This window comes from Pterocles gutturalis, unplaced genomic scaffold (assembly GCF_000699245.1).
Source record: "Pterocles gutturalis isolate BGI_N339 unplaced genomic scaffold, ASM69924v1 scaffold5040, whole genome shotgun sequence".
NCBI lineage: Eukaryota > Metazoa > Chordata > Aves > Pterocliformes > Pteroclidae > Pterocles > Pterocles gutturalis.
This window is the reverse complement of record NW_010145753.1, coordinates 19,475-39,861: the sequence shown is the minus strand read 5'-3', so window position 1 is coordinate 39,861 and position 20,387 is coordinate 19,475. Positions and strand designations below refer to the sequence as shown.

Sequence of the window (20,387 nt, the reverse complement as noted above, 5' to 3'; positions counted from 1 at the left end):
AAAGATCTCAGGGAGCCTTTGTGGGGTGAATCCTCCGCAGCCTCCAGACAGACTTTCATTTTCCATCTGGCAAGAAGCCAGCGATGAAAATTCCAATTGCTGGCCTTCTGAATGCCCAGCGGTGCAAAAACAAACAGGGTAATCGCATGAAAAAAACCTGGATTATTCTGTGATGGGTTTTTTTTTGTTGGGGTTTTTTTTTTTTTGCCTTTTTTTTGTTTGGTTGGTTTTTGGGTTTTTTTTTTTTTTTTTTTAGATGTAGCCCCTAAATTGTAAGGTCTTGATTTCAGTTGTCAAGACCTAGGCCATATAGAGGGAAACAGAGAAAGAGCTGGAGTTGAGCCCTAAAATACACAGATACAGTCTTAACTTCCAGCTGTTTAATCCTTATTTTTACCAATGCTACCATCTGTTTTAAATGCCCAAATATGAATGTTCTCTCCCTTTCCAAAAGGCAACAATGCATTTGTGACACAGCATTCTAGCTCTGGATAAATTTAGTTGCATTACACTACTCCCCAAAATGCTAAACCGTCTTTACTTGACAAAATAATGGGACTGATGAAATTACAGCTCTCTGCCAGCATCAACCAGGTCTAAATGCAACATCTTCACGCAGCCCTGTGCACTTTGGGAATGCAGGACACGCTGATTTAGCTACTCGAGAATGGATGGCTTCTGCTCCTGTGTTCTGAAGACATATAACAAATAAAAAGAACGTTGCTAGATTTTTCAACCAAGCCCAGTGAGACTCCAATACCCATAAATCCCCAGAGCAGCCTCATCCCTCTTCATTCCATCCTGAACTCTCATCGGAAAGACATTTCAAGCACTACACATTAACACGCTGAAAGCAAGCAAATCAACTCAGCGCTTGAACAGTCTGTTAGTATAAAAAGATTTTTTTTTTTTGTTCCAGGTATGCAACAAGACCTAACCCTACTGAGTACCACAGCTTAGTATCTGTGTGAAAATCCCAAGTGTCATCTGGGCAAAAGTAAACAAAAATAAATATCTATGGAGAAGCGCTGGAAAAAGGAAGGGAATTATCAGGATGGATTCATATGCATCTGGAATGATTTTAATACAAAACGCCCAGCAAATCTCCCTGTGCTGCTGACAAATCACCAGCTGAGCTAAATCCCAGATAATGAAACATTGTAAGAAAGGCTCTATTTAATAATTTAGCCTCTGTCAAGGAGTTTGTATTGATTCTTGTTTTCAGCACAGGGAGAGAATGTTATCTTCAGCCTTACGGCTCAATGACAGCATCAGTGAATTTAATCACTGCGCAGCTCCTGCCATGCAATCCTTAAACTGTCACCTCTGATTCTTCATCATTCCTCGCTACTTCGTTCAAAGCGCCCTATCCCCACATTTTCATACTAATCTCCCACCCCACACATGCCCCACTAATCACAGCAGCATTTCAATCTGCTTCACATTAGACATAAAAGCCAATCTCATTTGCAGACTAAATTTTTTATTTTAAATAATTCAGCATTCCTTCAAACGTCTCATTCGTCTCTCTCTCATTAGCGAGGCTGCTCTGCACCGTCACAGCAAACTTCGCCAAGCTGAAGGTAGGACTGAGCGATCGTGGGGCAGCACTTCTAGCACAGGTTTTAAGCAGAAAGAAAATCTTTCAGTCTTTTCTTGGCTGTAGAAGGGGTGATGAATCTGGAGAAGCAAGAATCTATATTAATCAGCATTTTTTCCACACCAGAAAGGAAAGGTCATCCTGCTTCATAACTGGCCAGGAAAAATTACCCACAAATTAATTCAGCTGCAGCTCAGGAACAGAACATCAATTCATCTACAAACAGAACGAGGCTTTTAAATACATAAATGCTTGTGGCTACAGAAACCTCACCCAGATATTTGCATTCAAGAACACTCGCTCCTGTAAAAGCACAGAGAATAACAGACGCAATTTTAATATGTTTGCTAAAATGCAAGGCCATATGCAGGAGGAATGCAAAGGAGAGGAAGCATATTCGGCATAATTTAGAAAAACAGATTCCGTAATTTTTCCTCTTGATTCCAGGTGAGATGCAATATTTTCCATTTTATAATCCTTTGGATCACAGTAAAATGATCCCACAGGCCCATCCAGACAAGGTCACCATACACAGATTTTCTATTACAGGGCACCAGCGGCATTTCACAACTGTCTTTTTATGCACTTCTGCCTTTCCATCCAGACTATAAATTGTTACAAGGCCCTGGGGCAATCCAGCTGTACGCTCCATTCAAATCAGGCTTCAAGGAGAAAGCACCACAGTCAAGATGCTTCAATCAAGTAAACACACAGGCACAAAGGGCAACTGCAGCACAATTAATAATGTTTTCTCTTGTACGGCAAATTCACCATTTTTTCTGTTTTAAAGTTTCTCTCTGATGTTCAGATTCAAAGCGTATCCCATTAGCATTTTAAATGCGATATCAAATTAAGTCAGAAGACGATAAATCAGAAGCATGCTGCTGAAATCCATCTGCTGGGTGGGTTCTGTCTCCCGCTGGAAAAAAAGGAAAACCTTAGAAAGGAAATTTGGACTTGTTTATCAAACACTGGAAATTCATACCAAGAAAGGTTTAAATGAGAGGATTAGAGGGCGATTTTGGGAGATGTATTATATTTGTATACATTCGCTTGTACCATGGTCGGAGATACCCTGGTATTGTGTTTCTTTCGGCTGTCAGTTATCCCTCTCTGGTTTTGTTGCTGTTTGCTCTTGTTCACTTAACTTCGCACTTCAACTCTACCTGTTATCACAGAGAAACACGAACTTCTTGGACAATAGATCCCCCTTCTCTCTCATTTTGGAGGTGTCTTGTTTCCCTTAGAAGTTAAGCTGGAATTGCCTCGGTTTCAGTAAATTAATCAGAAATTTATATTCAATACACTCAAGAGTGTCATGTTCTGTGAGTAGCTACGTTTTTCCATCAGTATGCTCTTACTTGGGATGGAAGGCAAAACTGAGGCAAGTTCTGAATTGTGCCTTGTTCCTTTCTCCCAGAACACTAATATTCAGTAATCAATAATTCAAATAAACAATAGAAAACCATGGAGTGCTATTATTTAATTAAAAAACTACAGCTATGAAGCTATACCCTTGGTCTGATGAGAAAAATCTGTTTCTTCAAATGGTCTGATCCAAAAAGAAACTCAATGGGAATTTATATTTTCAAAACACAGCCTTCTTCACTTAAAAAAAAGAAAAAAAGGACTCATATACTCTTTTTTGGGCTGGGTGGAATGAAGCAGCAGAAAGCACTGGTGTGTGAAAGAGAAACAGGACCGGCTGAGCAGGTCCTTAGCTACTTCCTCCAGAAATTCCAGATACTATTCTCCTGCCAGAAACTCAGAACAAGGAGATCAAAGTGATTTTGGCCAGGTTTGATTTATTCCTAGCAGCGCTCAGGCTTCAATTCAGAGACCGCAAGAGCAGGACGAGTAACTGAAGTCAGGCTGGCTTATGAAGGACTACACCGAATGAGTGAAGATAGCATCAATCCTGGAAAATCAGCATTTGGGGGGATGAAGGAACATTTGATTCCCAGATACTTATGAAACTATTAAGGTTCAAAACTTGAGGTCTGCAGACAATTCACCCCTCTTCACTTCCTTGTCATTGCCAGCCAAAATACGGCTCAGCCATCACTGCTGTGCCGTGTGTGCTCTGATCAGTGTATCTGAAGCATCAAAGAATATTTAAGAAAGACTTCATGAGATCTGTAGATTTTTAAGAGTTTTGACTCGTGCCAAATTAAAGCGAACACAAAGCATGCTTCCATAACTTTGTGATGACTAGAAAATTGGTATTTATGACAGCAGTATGCTGCTGTAGAAACAACGGCATTGTTAGAAATGCAGTGGTACTGTTGCAGAATTCAGTGGAAAGCAGCAGACTGATGCACAGGAGACATCTCTTGGTGTAAACAACCTTCACATTTTCTCACAGAAAGAAAAGCTAATCAGAAAAACCTCTGTGGGTAAAATATTTCAAAAATCCACACCTAAGCATTAACTGCTTCCATTTTATTGGCTTGCCCATCTAATTTAAACTCCAAGCTGTAAGATTGATCTAGGAAAAAAATTCTACATTAGGTGAACCCAGAATTAAATCTTAATGGACCCCAGTTGTACCGCTCCACAAAACACATTTTCCTCCTCCTTATAGTTGTTCAACAGCCAAGATATGTCAGTGAAGTATTAAGGCCACATTACTCTGCCCTTTTACAAGCTTTATCCACATGTTCCACCTTTCCAATTATATTTTGCTGTTTCTTATAAAAACCTCAATATTTTTAAAGTAACTGACCTTATAAGATGGATAACATGGGCTTAAAATAAACGGGTAAAGAAGTGTTTCCCAAGGAACAAAACAAGGTTAGAAAAGTTGCTCTAAGGCTAATCATAACCTTGCATGATCCAGATTTACAGAAGCCCGCTTACACCCAACCGCTTGTTCCGCTGCCCTGATGTGCTCCTGCTCGCAAGGCGGGGAAGCAGGTACTACAGATAACCGAGTACCACCAACGGAACTGATGAGCAATAAAAACAGGCAATAAACCAGTTACAGATTTAAGCATTGCTTCACCACAGTTTGTTCCTAATCAAAGTCCTTAAGGATAATCTGGTCTTGAATCCTGAAAGAGGATAGTATTAATCCAGAGTAAAATGAATTAGCACTAAAGAGAGGTTAAAAAAAATGTTCCAGGTCACAAACAACACAAAATAACCCAGTCAGCAGGGAAAAAAACAAACCAAAAAACCTAGTAAACCTTTTTGTGTTGGTTTTTCAAATAGAGACAACTATCTCATATTCTCTCAATAGGCTATGGCAATTTCAGTTTTAAAACATATTAAATTCAATAATTCAAAGCTGGTGAAGTGAAGCAAACAAGGAAAAAGCATTTCTGGTGTATTACACCCTTCTGCACGACCCACCACCCCCTCACTTCTTTAAGGAGAATAAAAAGAAGCTGTAGGTCTAACAGTCAACATTCACATTCATGTTTTCCCTGCCAGCCCTTCCCTCATCCACCCTGCAATCTCACCAACTTTTGAACCAAAAAGGCTCCTACAAGAGGCAGCTGGTTTTTGAACCCAGCACTCAGATGCCAGCACACAGCCAGCGCCTGAAATGTATTGGGGGAGCTTTCCCTCACTCCCAGCTCCTGCATACCTCCCACCTGCTTTTTAAAGCAAAGTTCAGAGAGATGACAATAACAGAAGAGACCCAAGACACTGTGCCTTAAAAATCCTCACTCCTGATTCCAAACTCTTTGCTTGGGTCCTAAACAAGCGCTGAATTTCCTTGGATTCTTAAAAGCACGCCAAGAAGTTCCCATACCAGAGCAGCACTCCTGTCGTACCTTCGGCGCTGGTGTTACATGGCTCTCTCCCCAAGAGCACATCAGACTATCAACACGTTATCGGGAGTGATTTTGAAAGAGAATGTTAATGTTGTAGTGAAACCCGTGTTACAGAAGTACCGAAGCAAGGGCAGACTAGAAAGGACTACTGGAAGTGCCCCTTCTTGTTGGCAGTTTCCCTAAGACACACACATCATAGTTAATCATATTTTACTTCTCAATTCCACAAAGTTATTTACATGAATCTCAGAAAGCTTGAAGGAACCCAGCACCCCAGGAACGGCAAAGCAAAAGAGGATCAATCTTACCCGTGACAGTCCCTAACATATTCAAGCTGGACTGATCAAATTTCTCACACGGCCAGCCCTTAATGCATCTTTTTTTTTTTTGACTAATACACTCAGACAAAAACTTGCCGTTAATGACAACCAACACGATCATGTTCTTAATTAGTAGCCAACATTTCAAAGCTGTTAACTTCCCTGCTTCGCTTGACATACTTAGCTGAAGGCAGAACAAGACTGTTTTCCTGTTGGTATCTCACACCAGAAGAGAAATCAAGTGTCCTTTCCACTGTACATCTTTTCTTTCCCCCAACAGTAAAATCAACAGCGACAAACACACTGAAAATTTGCCAGTACAAACAGCATCAAGGGGTTTTTTTGGTTATGTCATTTTTACAAGTTCCTTTTACGCACTGTGTCAGTAAGAAAAAAACACTAACAGAGAAATTAAAGAACTCAGAGCAGGCAAAACTCAACATAAAACAATTATATCATTTCCATGTGAAAAAATATGCAACATTGCCAGCAACCAGCAACTCTGGTGTCATACCCTTTGCATGCTGAAAACTTGAAAAAGAAATAAAAAAAATTTAAAAGGTACTAAAATATACTGCAATACACTTCCTACAGTTTTGCAACCAGTTGTAATGTGTTGTACAAGACCAATGCTGACAACAGAAGCTTCAGCTTTTGTGGTTAATATCCTGAGCAATTAATGCAACTCAGCAGGAGCTTATTGCCCAGAATGGCAACTATCACATTGTCATTCCGGTCAGACACAAAAGCACCTGCTAATGTGCAAGAGGGGTACAACTGTGGCTGAAGCCACTGCTAGAACCTGTTAACCACAGATCCAACAATTCCTTAAAAAAAAAGAAAAAAAAAAAAGAGGGGGGAAGAGGGGAAGAGAGAAAGCGAGCACACACCCACGCTCACAAGCGCCGAGCACCACCACAGACATCAATACTGAAGAAAGTCTACGTGTCCTCCTTCACTGCGGTCTCACAAAATAAACTTGTAAGGAGTGAAATGGAAGATTTGAGCAAGAAAGCTTGGAGAAGGAAGAAGATATATTCTGATAGCAAGAGACAGTGGGTGAGCTACACTTGTAGACTATGCACTGGTAAGGAGGACAGTTTATTCCATAGTCAGCAGCAAGATGCTCAGCAGTGACAATTGCCCTTTCCAAATGTCCTGCTTACACTACCCAGAGCACTGCAAAGTCCAAAAGAAGCAGAGGTGCCCTGTGTGTCGAACAGGAGCAGCTTCTTGCGCTGCCCTGGGTGAGTGTGAGTGGTTTTCTGTGCCTTCCCAGTCCGCTGTCGCTGCACGTGTGTTTAACCTTCCCAGCGTGCAAATTCAGAGCAAAAGGGGCAAACCACAACTGCAACTCATTTGTTCTTGTAGAGGTTCCCCAACTTCTCATTTTTAAAGAATAAAGTGCTAAAGCATTCTGAAATGTTATTTTATATTTTTCCAAATAAATACAGACTTGTCATGTTGGTCTGGTCTCTTTGCTTCCTCAAGTGTCAGTCCACAGATCAGGCGAGACAAACAAGTCAGCCCACGTGCTTCCATTTACACAGCTGGGCTACATAAAACCAGAGGTAAAGGCACAGACAAATTTAACTTCCCAGGAAAAACTGAACTTCCTGAGCCACAAGTTCCCAAAAACACTCAAAGTTAATATTCCTGTGCACATAATATATTATATAAACCATATACTGCCATACACCACAGTTTGAACTCTACAGCCCAGCTAACCAAGTCTCTACCAAGGAGAGATCAGTGTCTTACTAGCAAAGCAGCTGCTATTTCAGGAGATAAAGATTTACTCAGAAGGAGCAAGGAGCTACAGGAAGAGATACAGCCTAAGAAATCTTGCCATCTCACTGGAGAATGGGGCAGGGAAAAGGAGGAGATGTGAAAATTTTCCTTACCAGTTTGAAGTCTTGAATGCTGCAGATGAAATACGGGGTATTCGGCCGGCGACTTTCAATATATACGCAATCTTTAAAAAAAAGGAAGATTTTAAAATAATGGAAATTAACTTCTGTACCTCCAAGAAAGAACATAAAAACAGGATAAATTAAAAAACAGCTTAAGCTTAGAAAAAGACACCATTTCATTTGCATAGCATGTAATTTATTCACAGTGTGATCCAAAAATAGGAGCTTGACACTTTATGATGATAAATAAGGTAATTAACTGCATAAAAATTAACTTTTACTCGAATAGACATTTTGCTAGAAAAACAAAAGGAAGTCATATACGACCATTCTGAACGTAGTTAATAAAATGACCAGGTCACAACCTATGAACCAGCTGAAAATAAGACAGGAAACTAATCAGATCTTCTGTGGGTAGCTTGCTATTAAGAACCTCGCACGAACGTATTTTCTCTTCTAATTGTGAAGAAAACCAAGGCAACCAATCATAGATGAAATGCTCCAAACTAAATTAGATTTACCTCAGGGAAGGTCTGGGCTTTCTCGAATTACATTTGACATGACAGAAACCGAGTAATTATTTTTGTTTGCTTTTGACAACTGAACTCTCCAAGGTTGCTGTAAAATAAGGTCTGATGTATTTAAAACAGCCTTGGCAATAACCACCACAAAAGCAGTGCCTCGGAATAAAATTACAGCAAGGATGGGAAAGAAGTGTCTGATTAACGATAATGACCTCAGAAATCAGAAAACTCACACACAACTTGCTAGAAGGCAAAGATGCTACTCCCAAAGCCAAACAAATATTTAAAAATTTAAATATTTAATATTTAAGTTCTCCTTTTGTATTCAGATAGGTAACTGCTATTCAAAAGACAAGAGATTCAAAGAACATCGGCTATTCTATGAATGATTCTCTGTGAACCTGTTTGTATTTCTACAGAAAAATTCCAAAGTCTTAGATTTTTTATAAGACATTTTGAAACACAACTAATATGCTGCTTCACGTGTCTAAAAGCTGTTCCAGACAAACACTTTCATGTTCTCATGCTCCACAAAGAGCACTCCTAAGGATGCATGGGCATTGCTGATAGCAATAAAACACCTTCCTCCTGAAAGCAGAAAGGAACTCTTCATTGATCATTTGAGAGACAGCCTGTAACTCAGGACTTCTCTCAATACTGAGTTACTCAAAGATCAATTTAAGAGAATGAAAGCCAGCAGCTATCTAGCAGGGATACCTCAGGACTACCAAAAAGTGCAGAGAGAGTCTTAGCAGCTCCATCAACCGAGCTGGGAAACGGCCAGGCGTGCCAAACCCACAGCACTTCAGTGCTCTATGCCAGAATTAGGTTGTGTGTCTGACTTTAAATGTGGCAGCAGCAGAATATCCTGTTCCAATGACAGAGGTGTAAGTATTCATTCATTTCAGGTAACCGATGTTTTGCCAGGATCAAAGCAAACAGAGCTTTAAATGCAGTCAGCGCCCGTCCCCAAATCCTGCGCTGCTTGTTGCAGTCACGCAGGTCTGGACTTGCTGATTTGGCCAAAAAGCAGAATCACACCCAGCAATACCAGATGATACCAGTATCCCGGTCAAACACCAACACTTTCACCTTACAGGCACGAAACCATAGCCTGAAGTGGTCAGGCGACAGGCTGGGATTTCACAGTTGTGGTTTTGGGTGTGGGGTTTTTTTTGGATGGAGCAAGGAAATAATTACAGTCCAATACGCCACACCATAAAAACCCCTCCTGCCTTGCGGCATTTCATAGCCAGGGAGTCTCAAATCAAGCCTGCTGATCAGGATGGCTAAAACTCCATATTCAATGGAAGGAATTCAAAGGTGTTTCTCAGTCATACTGACCCATGACTTCAATCAAGACTGGAAAAGATGCTGCTCTTTAGGTGGTTACAAGTCAGGAAGGTCACCCTAACTTCAGCAGAAGTCTTCTGAAGAAACTCTTCAAATGATGAGCACAGCTCACCGTGGTCTGCATCCCCAGAGAACATGAAAGCAGCAAACAGCTAAAAGCCATTACTTCAGCTGTCACCAAAGCCTTGCTGTGAGATCACGGATCAGGGGCTTTTCAAACAGAACTGGGAAAAGGTTAGGCACTCCTCTTCAGAATAAAACCCATTTAGCACAAATACTACCTTGGCGTGAACATGTTAGGCAGTTCCTTGAATTAAAAAATTAAATCCGTGGAGCACAGTTTGCAGAACAGATCACCTGCTCAGGAGCATCGAAAGCACAGGCAGAAAAGTACGAACCGAGGGCTGAGTGACAGCAACAGCGCACAAAGGGTGGCCTGGACTTAACAGAGAGCATCTGCAGCATCTCACATGTTTGTGCCTTGTAAGAAGCCAGGAGTCACTTCCTGCTGGGTTATCACATAACCATAGAAACCATCTGGAGCAAAGCCTGTAAATCCACGTGTCACATTTCTACCTGCAACACTCTTTGTAAAACAGGCTCCTTCAGCTCACCCTTCTCCATCCATCGCAAACTGCGCTGTTAATCACTCCGCAAAGCATTTGATAAAGCCAAATGAGCTTGATAAAACAGATTTCTTCTTTCCAATTGAAGATCTGTTGGTTATTTTACAGTAAGAGTCAAAGACCCAGGACAAGAATCTGGATTGATCTGAAATCATAATTTTATCAGCATCAGTGCAGCTCCTCTCCAAGTACACAGAAGGAGCGTAACTACAGCAGAGCTGTGTCCTCATCCCCACTAGAAAACACACAAAGGTAACTCAGAGCTTGAGTTCGGAACCAGAACTTAGCGTGCAAGTTCCAAACCACGCATCCTGACGTTTTTCCTATTAACTAAAATCTAACCTTGTTTAGCTTACACAAACTTAACTGAAACCTTGAAGACTCTGTTACTATAGCAAGTTTGGATCATTCATTACAAAAGCATCCACAAAAATAGCACTGCACATTTGAGTACGGCTTGCCTTTTCCAAATGACCAATTTCAAGTTGTGTATTTTCCTAGCTAGGATAGCAGCAGCTGTTGCAACAGCATGCATGTGTACATTTGAAAAGCTTGAAATAGCCTATATGTAATCAACCATCAACAGCAGAAGAACGGTAATCTATTTGACTTTAACTCACACTTACGTAGCATTTTCATCCAAAATCTTGAAAACTCCCCAGAAACTATTAAATCAGGGAGGTAAGCATCTGAACTACCTCTCACCAAATGCACCCTCCTCACCTCTTGCGCTGATGCAGTATGATTCAATCCAGTTTATTCAGAAGCTATGGCAATATAACCATATCAAAGTATTCCTGCTCAGCGTCGCTATCTCAGACCTCCTTGGCCAATCGCTCCATTCAGACAGCCCTCTGCTCAAGCCAACTGCTCCGGATCCCAGGTGAATCATCCATCTACAGGATGTTCCACCACTCATCTGCAGGAAGTTTTTCCAGCTTCACTGGAGAATGTGTACAAAAAGCTACAAGATTTCAGAGACAGGAAACACCACAACTTCCAAGATTTTCTTCTAAATATCTCAGTTTCGCAAGCCTCGTTTTCAAAGTACTATCAGACAGCACACACAGAACAAACAGCTCAGCATCCCTCCGAAATGGCTGATACAGAAGAAAGAATCTGGCATCCACTATGGATAAAGCAAACGTGTTGACTCTCCAGTATACTGCAGTTAAGTAAGGCACGCGTGGCTGCCTGCCAAGATTTAAAACAAAGATGACATCCAGTTAACAAGCCTCCAAAGCAACAGAGGCCATACAGATAAGAAAACAAGCTAATTCAGGTGCAAAGCAATGTCATGAACGCTAGAAACTGGGAAAATGCCAAAAGGAGAACATTTATGGATGCATTCACATGAGCCACTCAAAACTCACCATAAGGAGCAATCCCTTTCATTTACCAGAAATCCAAAACACAAATACCTTCAAGAACAGCTCCAATGTGGACCCAAACAAAGAGAAACCACAGATCATTTCTCTAATGCAAACCTGCAGAGGTAAGACTTATGCCCACAAAAAAATACCGAACAGCTCCTTATCCTTAGCACACTGGAATGTGCTATTGCACCCCCTTTTTTTTTCCCCACTACTCACATACTTCTGGAACATTTTCAGCTCTATATGGCTGCAGAGAACTTCTGCATAGACTTTGACAACTTCACTCACTCCTCATCACTGTTGCTCAGGCTGCTTTGTGTCCTACTGCCACTTTAACAACTCCAAACGATGGCCCATTTTTCACAAAGAAACAGCTGAAAAACCTAAAATCGCAAAATAGAGATTCCTCACACAGACAAGTTCACTTGCTTCTGAATTCTTTTACTGATCAGCAGGTTTATACCAATGGAGTGACACATACTCTCTTCATGCTAAATGGGAGTCTGAAGCTCGAGGCTGTTTGTCAGCATAAAATACATGAACCCAGACCCATTCTCCCTTCAGACACCTGAAAAAAAATTCAGGTCAGTTATTTCAACATCTATTATTCTACAAAGGAACTCACAATACAGGCATGTTCCAGACAACTACTTGCTTCTGCAATATTAATATTAATGTCTACTAACCTTAACATTCAACCCCTTCTGCTCAAAAAGTCCAACGACAAAAATCAAACCGACTAAAATTTCCTAATTTAAACATGTCATTAATTGAATGGCTCAGAGTCACATCCACTGCCGTTGCTCTAAGGTGATATACAATGCCGTCATCTGCAAAGACCCCTTGAAAATGGAACTGAAGGATGTGTTTCGTTAGGCAAGGCTCATGACCCTCTTTAGAGACAATCATACCACTAACAGAAGAGATGCCTGATTATCTGTATTGACTCAGTGAAAAATCAGCAAAATAACAAAATTCCTGTAAAGGAAGCTATAGTATGAAGCAAGCAAAAATTGTTGCTCTGAACACCCTTACACACTTTCAGTGTAAGTTAATTTCTTTTACTGAAAGACATTCATTCTCTCATCATTCTCCATTTACTACTAAAAAAAGAGCAAGCATGAAGCAAGTGACCACAGAGCAAACGGGTGTGCTATCAGTTCACACTCTGGCTTTCTGCATGGCAAGATAACATCCATGTGGCAACTTCCAAGGGCCACCTCAGCCAAGTTAACCATCTCATCTGTTACACCACAGAGTGTACACCAGTGACAAACCAGCAAACTCCTGGGACGGGGGGAGCTTTCCGCAACCTCAGCCCCTACATTGGCCAAACAAAGCAATCGTAAGTCCCCTGCACAGCCAGCGGGATTCACTGCCCATCTCCAACCACGAGTGCATTTGCTTACTTTCCTATTTCGTGTAAAATGTCCCACTGGAGATGAAGCGTTTCCACAACACATGGTACAGAGTCATTATGCCTTTGGGCTTGTCATATTCACCAGATGTGCCCTACTTCTGAAGAGTTACATTAATACTCCCACACTAAAAGCTGCTTTTAAAATTAGAGCTTCAATGCATGGACTTAAAAGATCTTTTGGAAAAAAACCCAACCACCTCACTTTTCTGAACACACGAACCTTCTTCAGCTTAAATGCTGCAGTTTATGCAGTTACCATCTTCACAATTAAGATCCTTCTATGTTTTACCTGATGAGTCAACGCTTGCACCATCCAAGAAACAGAGCCTTAGGCTCTCTGCACTTCCAGAGAAAAGCTATTCCTTGAAAGCCATTGTCAAGGAGTTCTCTACAACCTCCTGCCATCATTTCAATAGTCACAAGCTCAGACTTCACAGCGTAGCTGTAAGTAACCAGAGTCCCAACACACACACATTTCCCAGTTTTGGCATCCCAGTATCCTACTGGATTATTTCCCTCACTTTGCTTTCCTTCAGATATTCCATGTTAGAAGTTCTGAAAAATGATATACTAGACGTGTAAAAACCCACTCTTCTTCACAATTTAGGTACAACTTGGGGGAGCTCATCAGACACCAAGTTTGAACAGTTCGTGCATCAACTCCTCCCTTGTCACAACCAACCTGATGAACCGTCAGGCTCAGGTAACCAGCAGTCCACACGCTCTATACTCAACCATTCAATCCGTGTGCTAAGAAGTGTCCTTCAGGTAGACTCATCCCTGCAGCACGCACGTACACTCCTTTCCACATCCACCACCTCTCCCTTCATACCGAGGCAGCACTTATCCCAACGCTCACTGACTCTACAGATTCTGCTGCACCACAGTAGAAATTTGGATGATGGATCTGAGAAACTATAAAGGAAACTCAATACAAGCTGTGGGATAAGCAAATAATTAAAGGATATTTACATCCCAGAATTAAAGGATATTTACATTCCTCCATTCTGCTGTCTAAAATTACAAGGCTTAGTTGTCCCAGTGCCCTCTGCCAACCAGCGAAGCAGCATGATCAGGGAATTCTGAACTGTTCTCCAGAAATACCTCTGCCCCAGCCAAAGCTAGGGGGAACCCCCAACAGCAGGGCTCTTCATTTCAGTGTCTCAGGTACTTAAATGCCACAATCCTTCACCACCACCATCCAGAACAGTTAGACAGCATTAGGAGCTCCATATTAGCAGTTACGGCTCATTAATAACCAAACAGTACCTTTCAAAGGATCAGAAAAATATTTGCAGCATTCAAGGAACTCTAAATGTTGAAATCTGACTTTGCCGGTATTCCAAATAGAGGAAAATTCCTGAACCCTTGAAAACAGAGGTCAATAATGGCACCAGACCTTAACTACAGCTACGCATTTGGCATGATGGTTTGGTAACAAATGTAGAAACACAGGGAGGAATGCACTGGGAATGACAAACACATGGTTTTAACTAGAAAAATATTACCACTGACAGGTAGGGAGCTACAGTCGCCCTTCCTCCCCCCCCCATATGGCTGACAACAAACAAAATGCCAGTCTGATATTTTTTTTTGCAGATTTCAAGCAACACTGCTGGCTCCTTGTCAGAAAACAATGTGCTAGAGCCCTGCTCTGCAATAAACGGTTCAACCAATTTACTGTGTTCATTTCAAACTCACAGGCGTATTCCCGATGCCTGCACTACAGTTCTTATTTGGGAAATGATTTTATTATAAACTGGTATCATAGCGAATCCATTTTCTTTAAGGGGTTTTGCTGCTGTTTAATGGACTGTCAGTATAATTTAGATTTCATCTATTTAAACTCATTCAAGCCTGTCTCCTGATTGTACAATAAATGGAACATATTTCTATTCAACAAAATTAATGACAGCTAATTGTAGTCTGCAGCTCCCAATTTTATAAAAGCAACTGCTCTGCAGATCAGGCACCCAGCTACACGATTTCCCACACCAATTATTTTTCTGCACTTTTCATGCATGTCCACAACACTACACAGTTCTTCTTGGAAGATGCAATTCAGACATACTTAACAATCATGATACAAACCAAACATCATCTTACAGAAAGTAGTGTTGCCCAGAAATGCCACAATGAGAGCAAAGATATCGTAGATGCTCCATTCGCTTGTGTTCCCAAGTTTTGGTGCTGAGTCAATAGCGACATTAGAAATCAACAGCACACGGCTGGCCCACGGAGCTGTACTTCATGTGAAAACCGGCATCTTTACATGGCTTTGAGCTTAAGAAGTTCCTCTACTGGACCATGCACAGTTATAACTCTGTGCTCTAGCAGGCAAAACAAACACACCAAGAGGACATGAAGAGAAAACTCTTCTATTCCCAAGCCCACCACAAACACCAAACGGTTGCTTAACTTCTCTCCCTTAGCTACGATAATTCAAGTGCAACACACTGCGACGCTCCATCAAAATACGGATGGGCTTTATTTGTGTAGCCCTCAGACAGAAAAAAATTACAGCCTTTACTACTTCCCTTCACCTCCCCAATTAGACAAATGGATAGAGAGTAATCCGCTTTAGAAGTTGTCGGGGCAGCCCTGAACATATGTTCAGAAGGGGAAAACTGAATGTGTCACTTGGGTGAGGATGATTTTCACAGAATACTGCATTTCAAAGACTGCAGTCCATCGCCTCAAAGCCTGCTGCAACGCAAATAGAGACACTCCTGTCAAGTGAGCTTATGAGATATTCTCCCTATTGCCTGCTAACCTGATACTCACCTATCTGCAAACACCTAGCAGCACTGCATAAAAAACCAATGTCTTTTCTAAAACAAAAATTATTTTCCTATTGTTTCAATTTGTAAGTAGCTCTGAGGTTCCTTTTATACAGAACAAATTAGTGCAGAAGCTGAAAAGCTGATCTTACAGCGTAAGTGTACTTTTTTTTTCAACCCTAGTATATTACCTTTTTTCCTTCATTTTAAAGCATAATGACCATGCTAGTATGCTAGTCAGCTGCTTAAATAAGAAACGCTTATTTCAGGAAGAAAAAAAGAAAAAGCTTTCCTCACTTTTAAGAGGAGTACAATCACCACAGTAAAGATACAAGCATGAATTTTAAAGCCAAAGAAAAATAAATAAGTGTCTACATTTAGGTATATTTCTGGATAAAGTACACTGCTGTGCTATACGGGGAACCGCAGCATCGTTCCCAGGACAGAAGCTAAATCGAGGGTTTAGTTTACTGCTTACCCTGGTGGTGCAGTTATAATGGACCAGACACTCCTTTATCTAAAGGTCAATGAAAGATGTGGCAACCTCCACAGAGCAGAAGAAAAAGGGCTGGTAAATTCATACACTAGAAGTTCAAAGTATTTTAATTGAAAGAAATTGAAGACAGTCCATGAATTATTACTGCAGCTGCAAACTCCACTTTCACTCCATGAAAACCACTATTTGAAGGAATTTCTTCCCTTTAGCCCAATTTTTCCACAGTTGCTTCCCACTCGCTGTGTTTTTATTGCAAAATTTCCATTTGCCTAATTTCACAATGGCATGCTGTGTTCCCCAGAAAGTCTTACTTTTTGCTTAGGTTACAGTCTTTCTGCATTCATCCTCTGCAAAAATAATTTCCTATTGCAGTCTGCAGAACCCCTCGTATCTGTGTTCCACCGTTACCTATGGCAGCTAAACCCCAGAGTTCTGACCGGAGCTGTTGCAGTCAGACACAAAGTTGTGTCAATAAGGTGGTCACGTGAAGCTTCACATTCATCCTATAACAGCTCCCAAACACCCTTTTTACAGGGTATTTTTGTGGCTAGAAGAAATCTCAGTCCGACCAGGTCTTAGGTAAATATAATTCTGGTCCCACCACGACTGGAACTCCCCAGGACAGACTTGGGTGTCATGCTTGCAGATTCCCAAGGAAGATGACCCACCACCTTTTGTTATTTTCTCATTGTGATAGCGCAATAACGGAACACCTGCAGGCTTCAAATCTCAGCCACGGAAGACTGCAAACTATTCCACAGCTCATGAAGTGCTCCCTTTGAAAAATGGCCACATGCACTATAATCACAGAACGCATCCAAGTGAAAAGTATGTAAGATCTCACTTGGGTACATTTGGTGACAACTGAGCAGCACTATTTCATAACAGTGCATCCAACCTGCAAATTCAGACTCTTTCCTTCTCTGATGCCTGCCCAGATAATAGCTTACAGGTTATGGTGCCTCCTAAACTGCACTCGGGGACAGAAATCTAACAAAAATTCGAAGTGACATCAACCTATAAGTCCAGAAAAGTTAGTACTCAACTCAAGCTGTATTTTCCAGTAGCAACATCTCTCTTTCATCCTAGTGACAGTGATTTCCCACACCTTAAAAAAAGCAACTAAACCAAAAAGTCCAATAGCTGTCCCAAAAAGCGATTGCTTAAAACATTTCAAAATGTCCGAGACACATTCCTACTTTTTTTGTGTTCTTGGATCCACAAAGCCAATTTTCCCTGCACAATATCAAACCGCGCTTTCCATATCTAACACTCTGCACCTCTTCTTCCAGCTTCACACAGATCTTAACACACCTAGAACAAAGAGGCTCCCATGTAAGCTATTCCAAAGCCATTTGCTAGAAAACCATGAAGTCCCTGCAGAAGCATTTCACCTTGTGTTACCTCATGTTGATTCTGCTCTTGCTGATGTGCTGTTTATATAGCTCCTGATGTCACTGTAGTCACAGATCCTCATAAATCCTTTTAATTCTGGCAGATCCTTTTAAATGTTTCTACGTAGGCAGAGCAAACAATATCGTCCTCATCTCCAGGTGACATACCAAGTCATCTCTTTTCCTGAGACTCCAAATCAACTTGGACTTTCATCCAACAAAGCTTTTCTAGTCCAGCACTCAAGGTGCCGTCCCGATGACACTACAGCAGTCTGCTCCGTCACAACGACATCCTCAGTACTACGTTTGGTGGCTTTACTATAGTAACACCCCGTCCTGCCTTGCTGAGCAGGCTGAGGGTGAACGGGGACAGGGACTGTACAGCTTTCTTCAGCAAGAAAGGCACACAAGAGCTCGGAGAACAAAAAGGAACAGGGCAATACAAGTATCCACACAACCAGCTTTTTGTTTTGATTTTTTTTTGTTTGTTTTTGATATTGTTTTGATGCAGATACTCCTGCTACGTGCTTTTTCTTGAATCTTAACCCACTGACTTCATAAGAGCAATTTATTGAGATAATGAAAAGAAATTCAACATTCAAGTACAAGCTGAAGATACACAAAAAAAATACCTTCGCACGTCAGGTCCTTGTAAGACTAAGTATGTCATTGCCCTCCAGTACAGAGAGGGAAAAAAAGTTCTCTGGAGCAGCATCAGCACTACCTTTTTCACCTTTCCTTATATCGGAAAGAAATGCAAAGTTACTGACAGTGCTATTTGTTTTCCTCCTCCAGCCAGGTAAGTCATTCTCTTAACCACGTATCAAGAGCAAGGGCCTGTCCAAAAGCTGCAATATTGGTCAACAGTGTTGGGAGTAGCCTTGCACTTGGGAAAAGCCTGGGCAGCTGTTCAGAGCACCCCTTAGCCCTCAGGTCCAGCACAATACCTTGACGGCTGTTTGATCGACAGCCCTTCAGTACGTTCTTCTATACAGAAACTTGTACGTGGAGACCGATTGTCTAACCCAAACAACAGATGCAGCTATCCAGCCTGGTTTGCACAGCAGAGTATCAAAGTATTAAAATTCGCTCACAGTCTGACAATCAAAAAAGTAGAACTGCAAAAAACATACTGCAAAGCAAGCCCACCAATTTGAGCCGACACCCAACGAGGAGCCATGTGTGAACCATATTGCATGTGCACACAAACTGTATGGGAAATCATCCCTTTCCAACCGTGCTGCATTTTGGCAAAAGCCAGTAGGGTAGAAGGGAATCAATCTGCACTAGAAATGTAAGGAAAGTCAGCATTAAATAATCTAACTCAGAGGAGAAAAAAAATAAATCTCAGTTTTGATGCAACTATCTTATACTTTCGTCACCTTACGCTACGGGAGCCTATAAGCAAATCTGAATATTCATTGTACCACAAAAATTCATTTGTTACCATACAGTCATTTTGAAAAAAAGCAAGGTAAGACCTGCTAGAAAAAAAGAAGAAAAAACCCATATATTAGATTTGGAAGGAAACAGAAGAGAGGCTGTGGAAACCGAGAGGACAGATGGGGAAATGGGCCAACAAGCTTTCACGATAGGCCTGTGTCATTTCCAAAGTAGAAAAGATTAATTGCATGATGTTGCCTAAGCTCTACTCAATAAATTTTATCACATGGTTTAAAGCTGTGCATACATTCATTGTATCTAATGCAAATTAATAAGAACAGTATTTATACAGTAACAATAGTGTAACCTTTCACTTGGAAAAATTCCAATGATCTCGATTATTTATTTACAGCTTATTTGCTATTACTCAAATATAGCCGCTGAGCTCAGCACAGAAAGAAGTAATATTAAGGGTTGGATTAAGTACTATATAGCAATGGGGTAAACATGGAATGAGGTTTTAACCAAGGACTTAATAGTAAGAAAACACTGACCTTTAACATTCATCCATACCAGAGTATTTAAAACAAATGGAAAGGATTTCTTTTCCTTAAAGCCTAAAAGATGTAAGCTGAAGGCATCTATCCATTCTGCACACACCTTTAATTTTCATCTTTCTAATCCTTGCTGTGCAAAGTCTCATTTATTTAAACTCTTGATCCTTCTTAAATTTTATGTAACTCGTACCCTTAGCTACAAATACATCTCCCTATATGTACTAGCCATAAGACAGAAGCTGAGATTTTCTTCTGCAATAGACGCTAAAATTGCTTTAGAATACACTACACACTGGAATGTGTAGTCAAGATCTCACTTCTGTTGAGAAATTACGTTTTAAATCAAATTTTTAAATTTTTATCAAGAGATTGAGTCAATGAAGGTTTCAGCTGGGCTCATGTCCCTCCAACACGGAGCTAACCAGTACTGGGCGTTCTTACTGCTCTCTGCAGTTTAAGACATGAGTCAGATGCAAGTTCAAAAAAAAAGCACAAAGAGCAAACTGAACAGAGAAGTTTTAATGCTAGGGGACATCTCTTATGCTAATTACTGCTAATAAAATGTAAAATTTAACAAGCAGATTTTTACATTACAAGACAGGTGTAAAATATCTCAATTATCACAACTTCTATGGCTTTCCTCGTTCTTTCATTAAATACCCTCCTCCAGATCAGACACAACCACTCCCTCCCCACCCCCTTTTCTAGACAGTGCAGAAAGATGGGCAAAGAGAAAATGCAGCAAGCCGCCTGTGGCCAGCACTAGTCTCAGCTGAGACTGGCCAGACCAGCTTGCAAATCCTTTACCAGAGCATGCAACCTCTTCCAAACCCTGCTCAGCACCACCCGCGTAAGGAAGAGCG

The 20,387-nt window shown here is 41.0% G+C and overlaps 1 protein-coding gene across 1 annotated transcript in view; it reads right to left on the bottom strand.

The window, feature by feature from the left end:
* The window catches only part of LOC104470525 (arginine-glutamic acid dipeptide repeats protein-like), a gene marked incomplete at its 3' end in the record, with an annotated part of 70,471 nt that overhangs the window by 48,102 nt on the left and 1,982 nt on the right, over positions 1 to 20,387 (bottom strand). Inside the window, exon 2 of the mRNA XM_010085480.1 lies at positions 7,607 to 7,677. Coding sequence (XP_010083782.1) covers positions 7,607 to 7,677 — 71 coding nt within the window. The remainder of the gene's footprint in view (positions 1 to 7,606; positions 7,678 to 20,387) is intronic.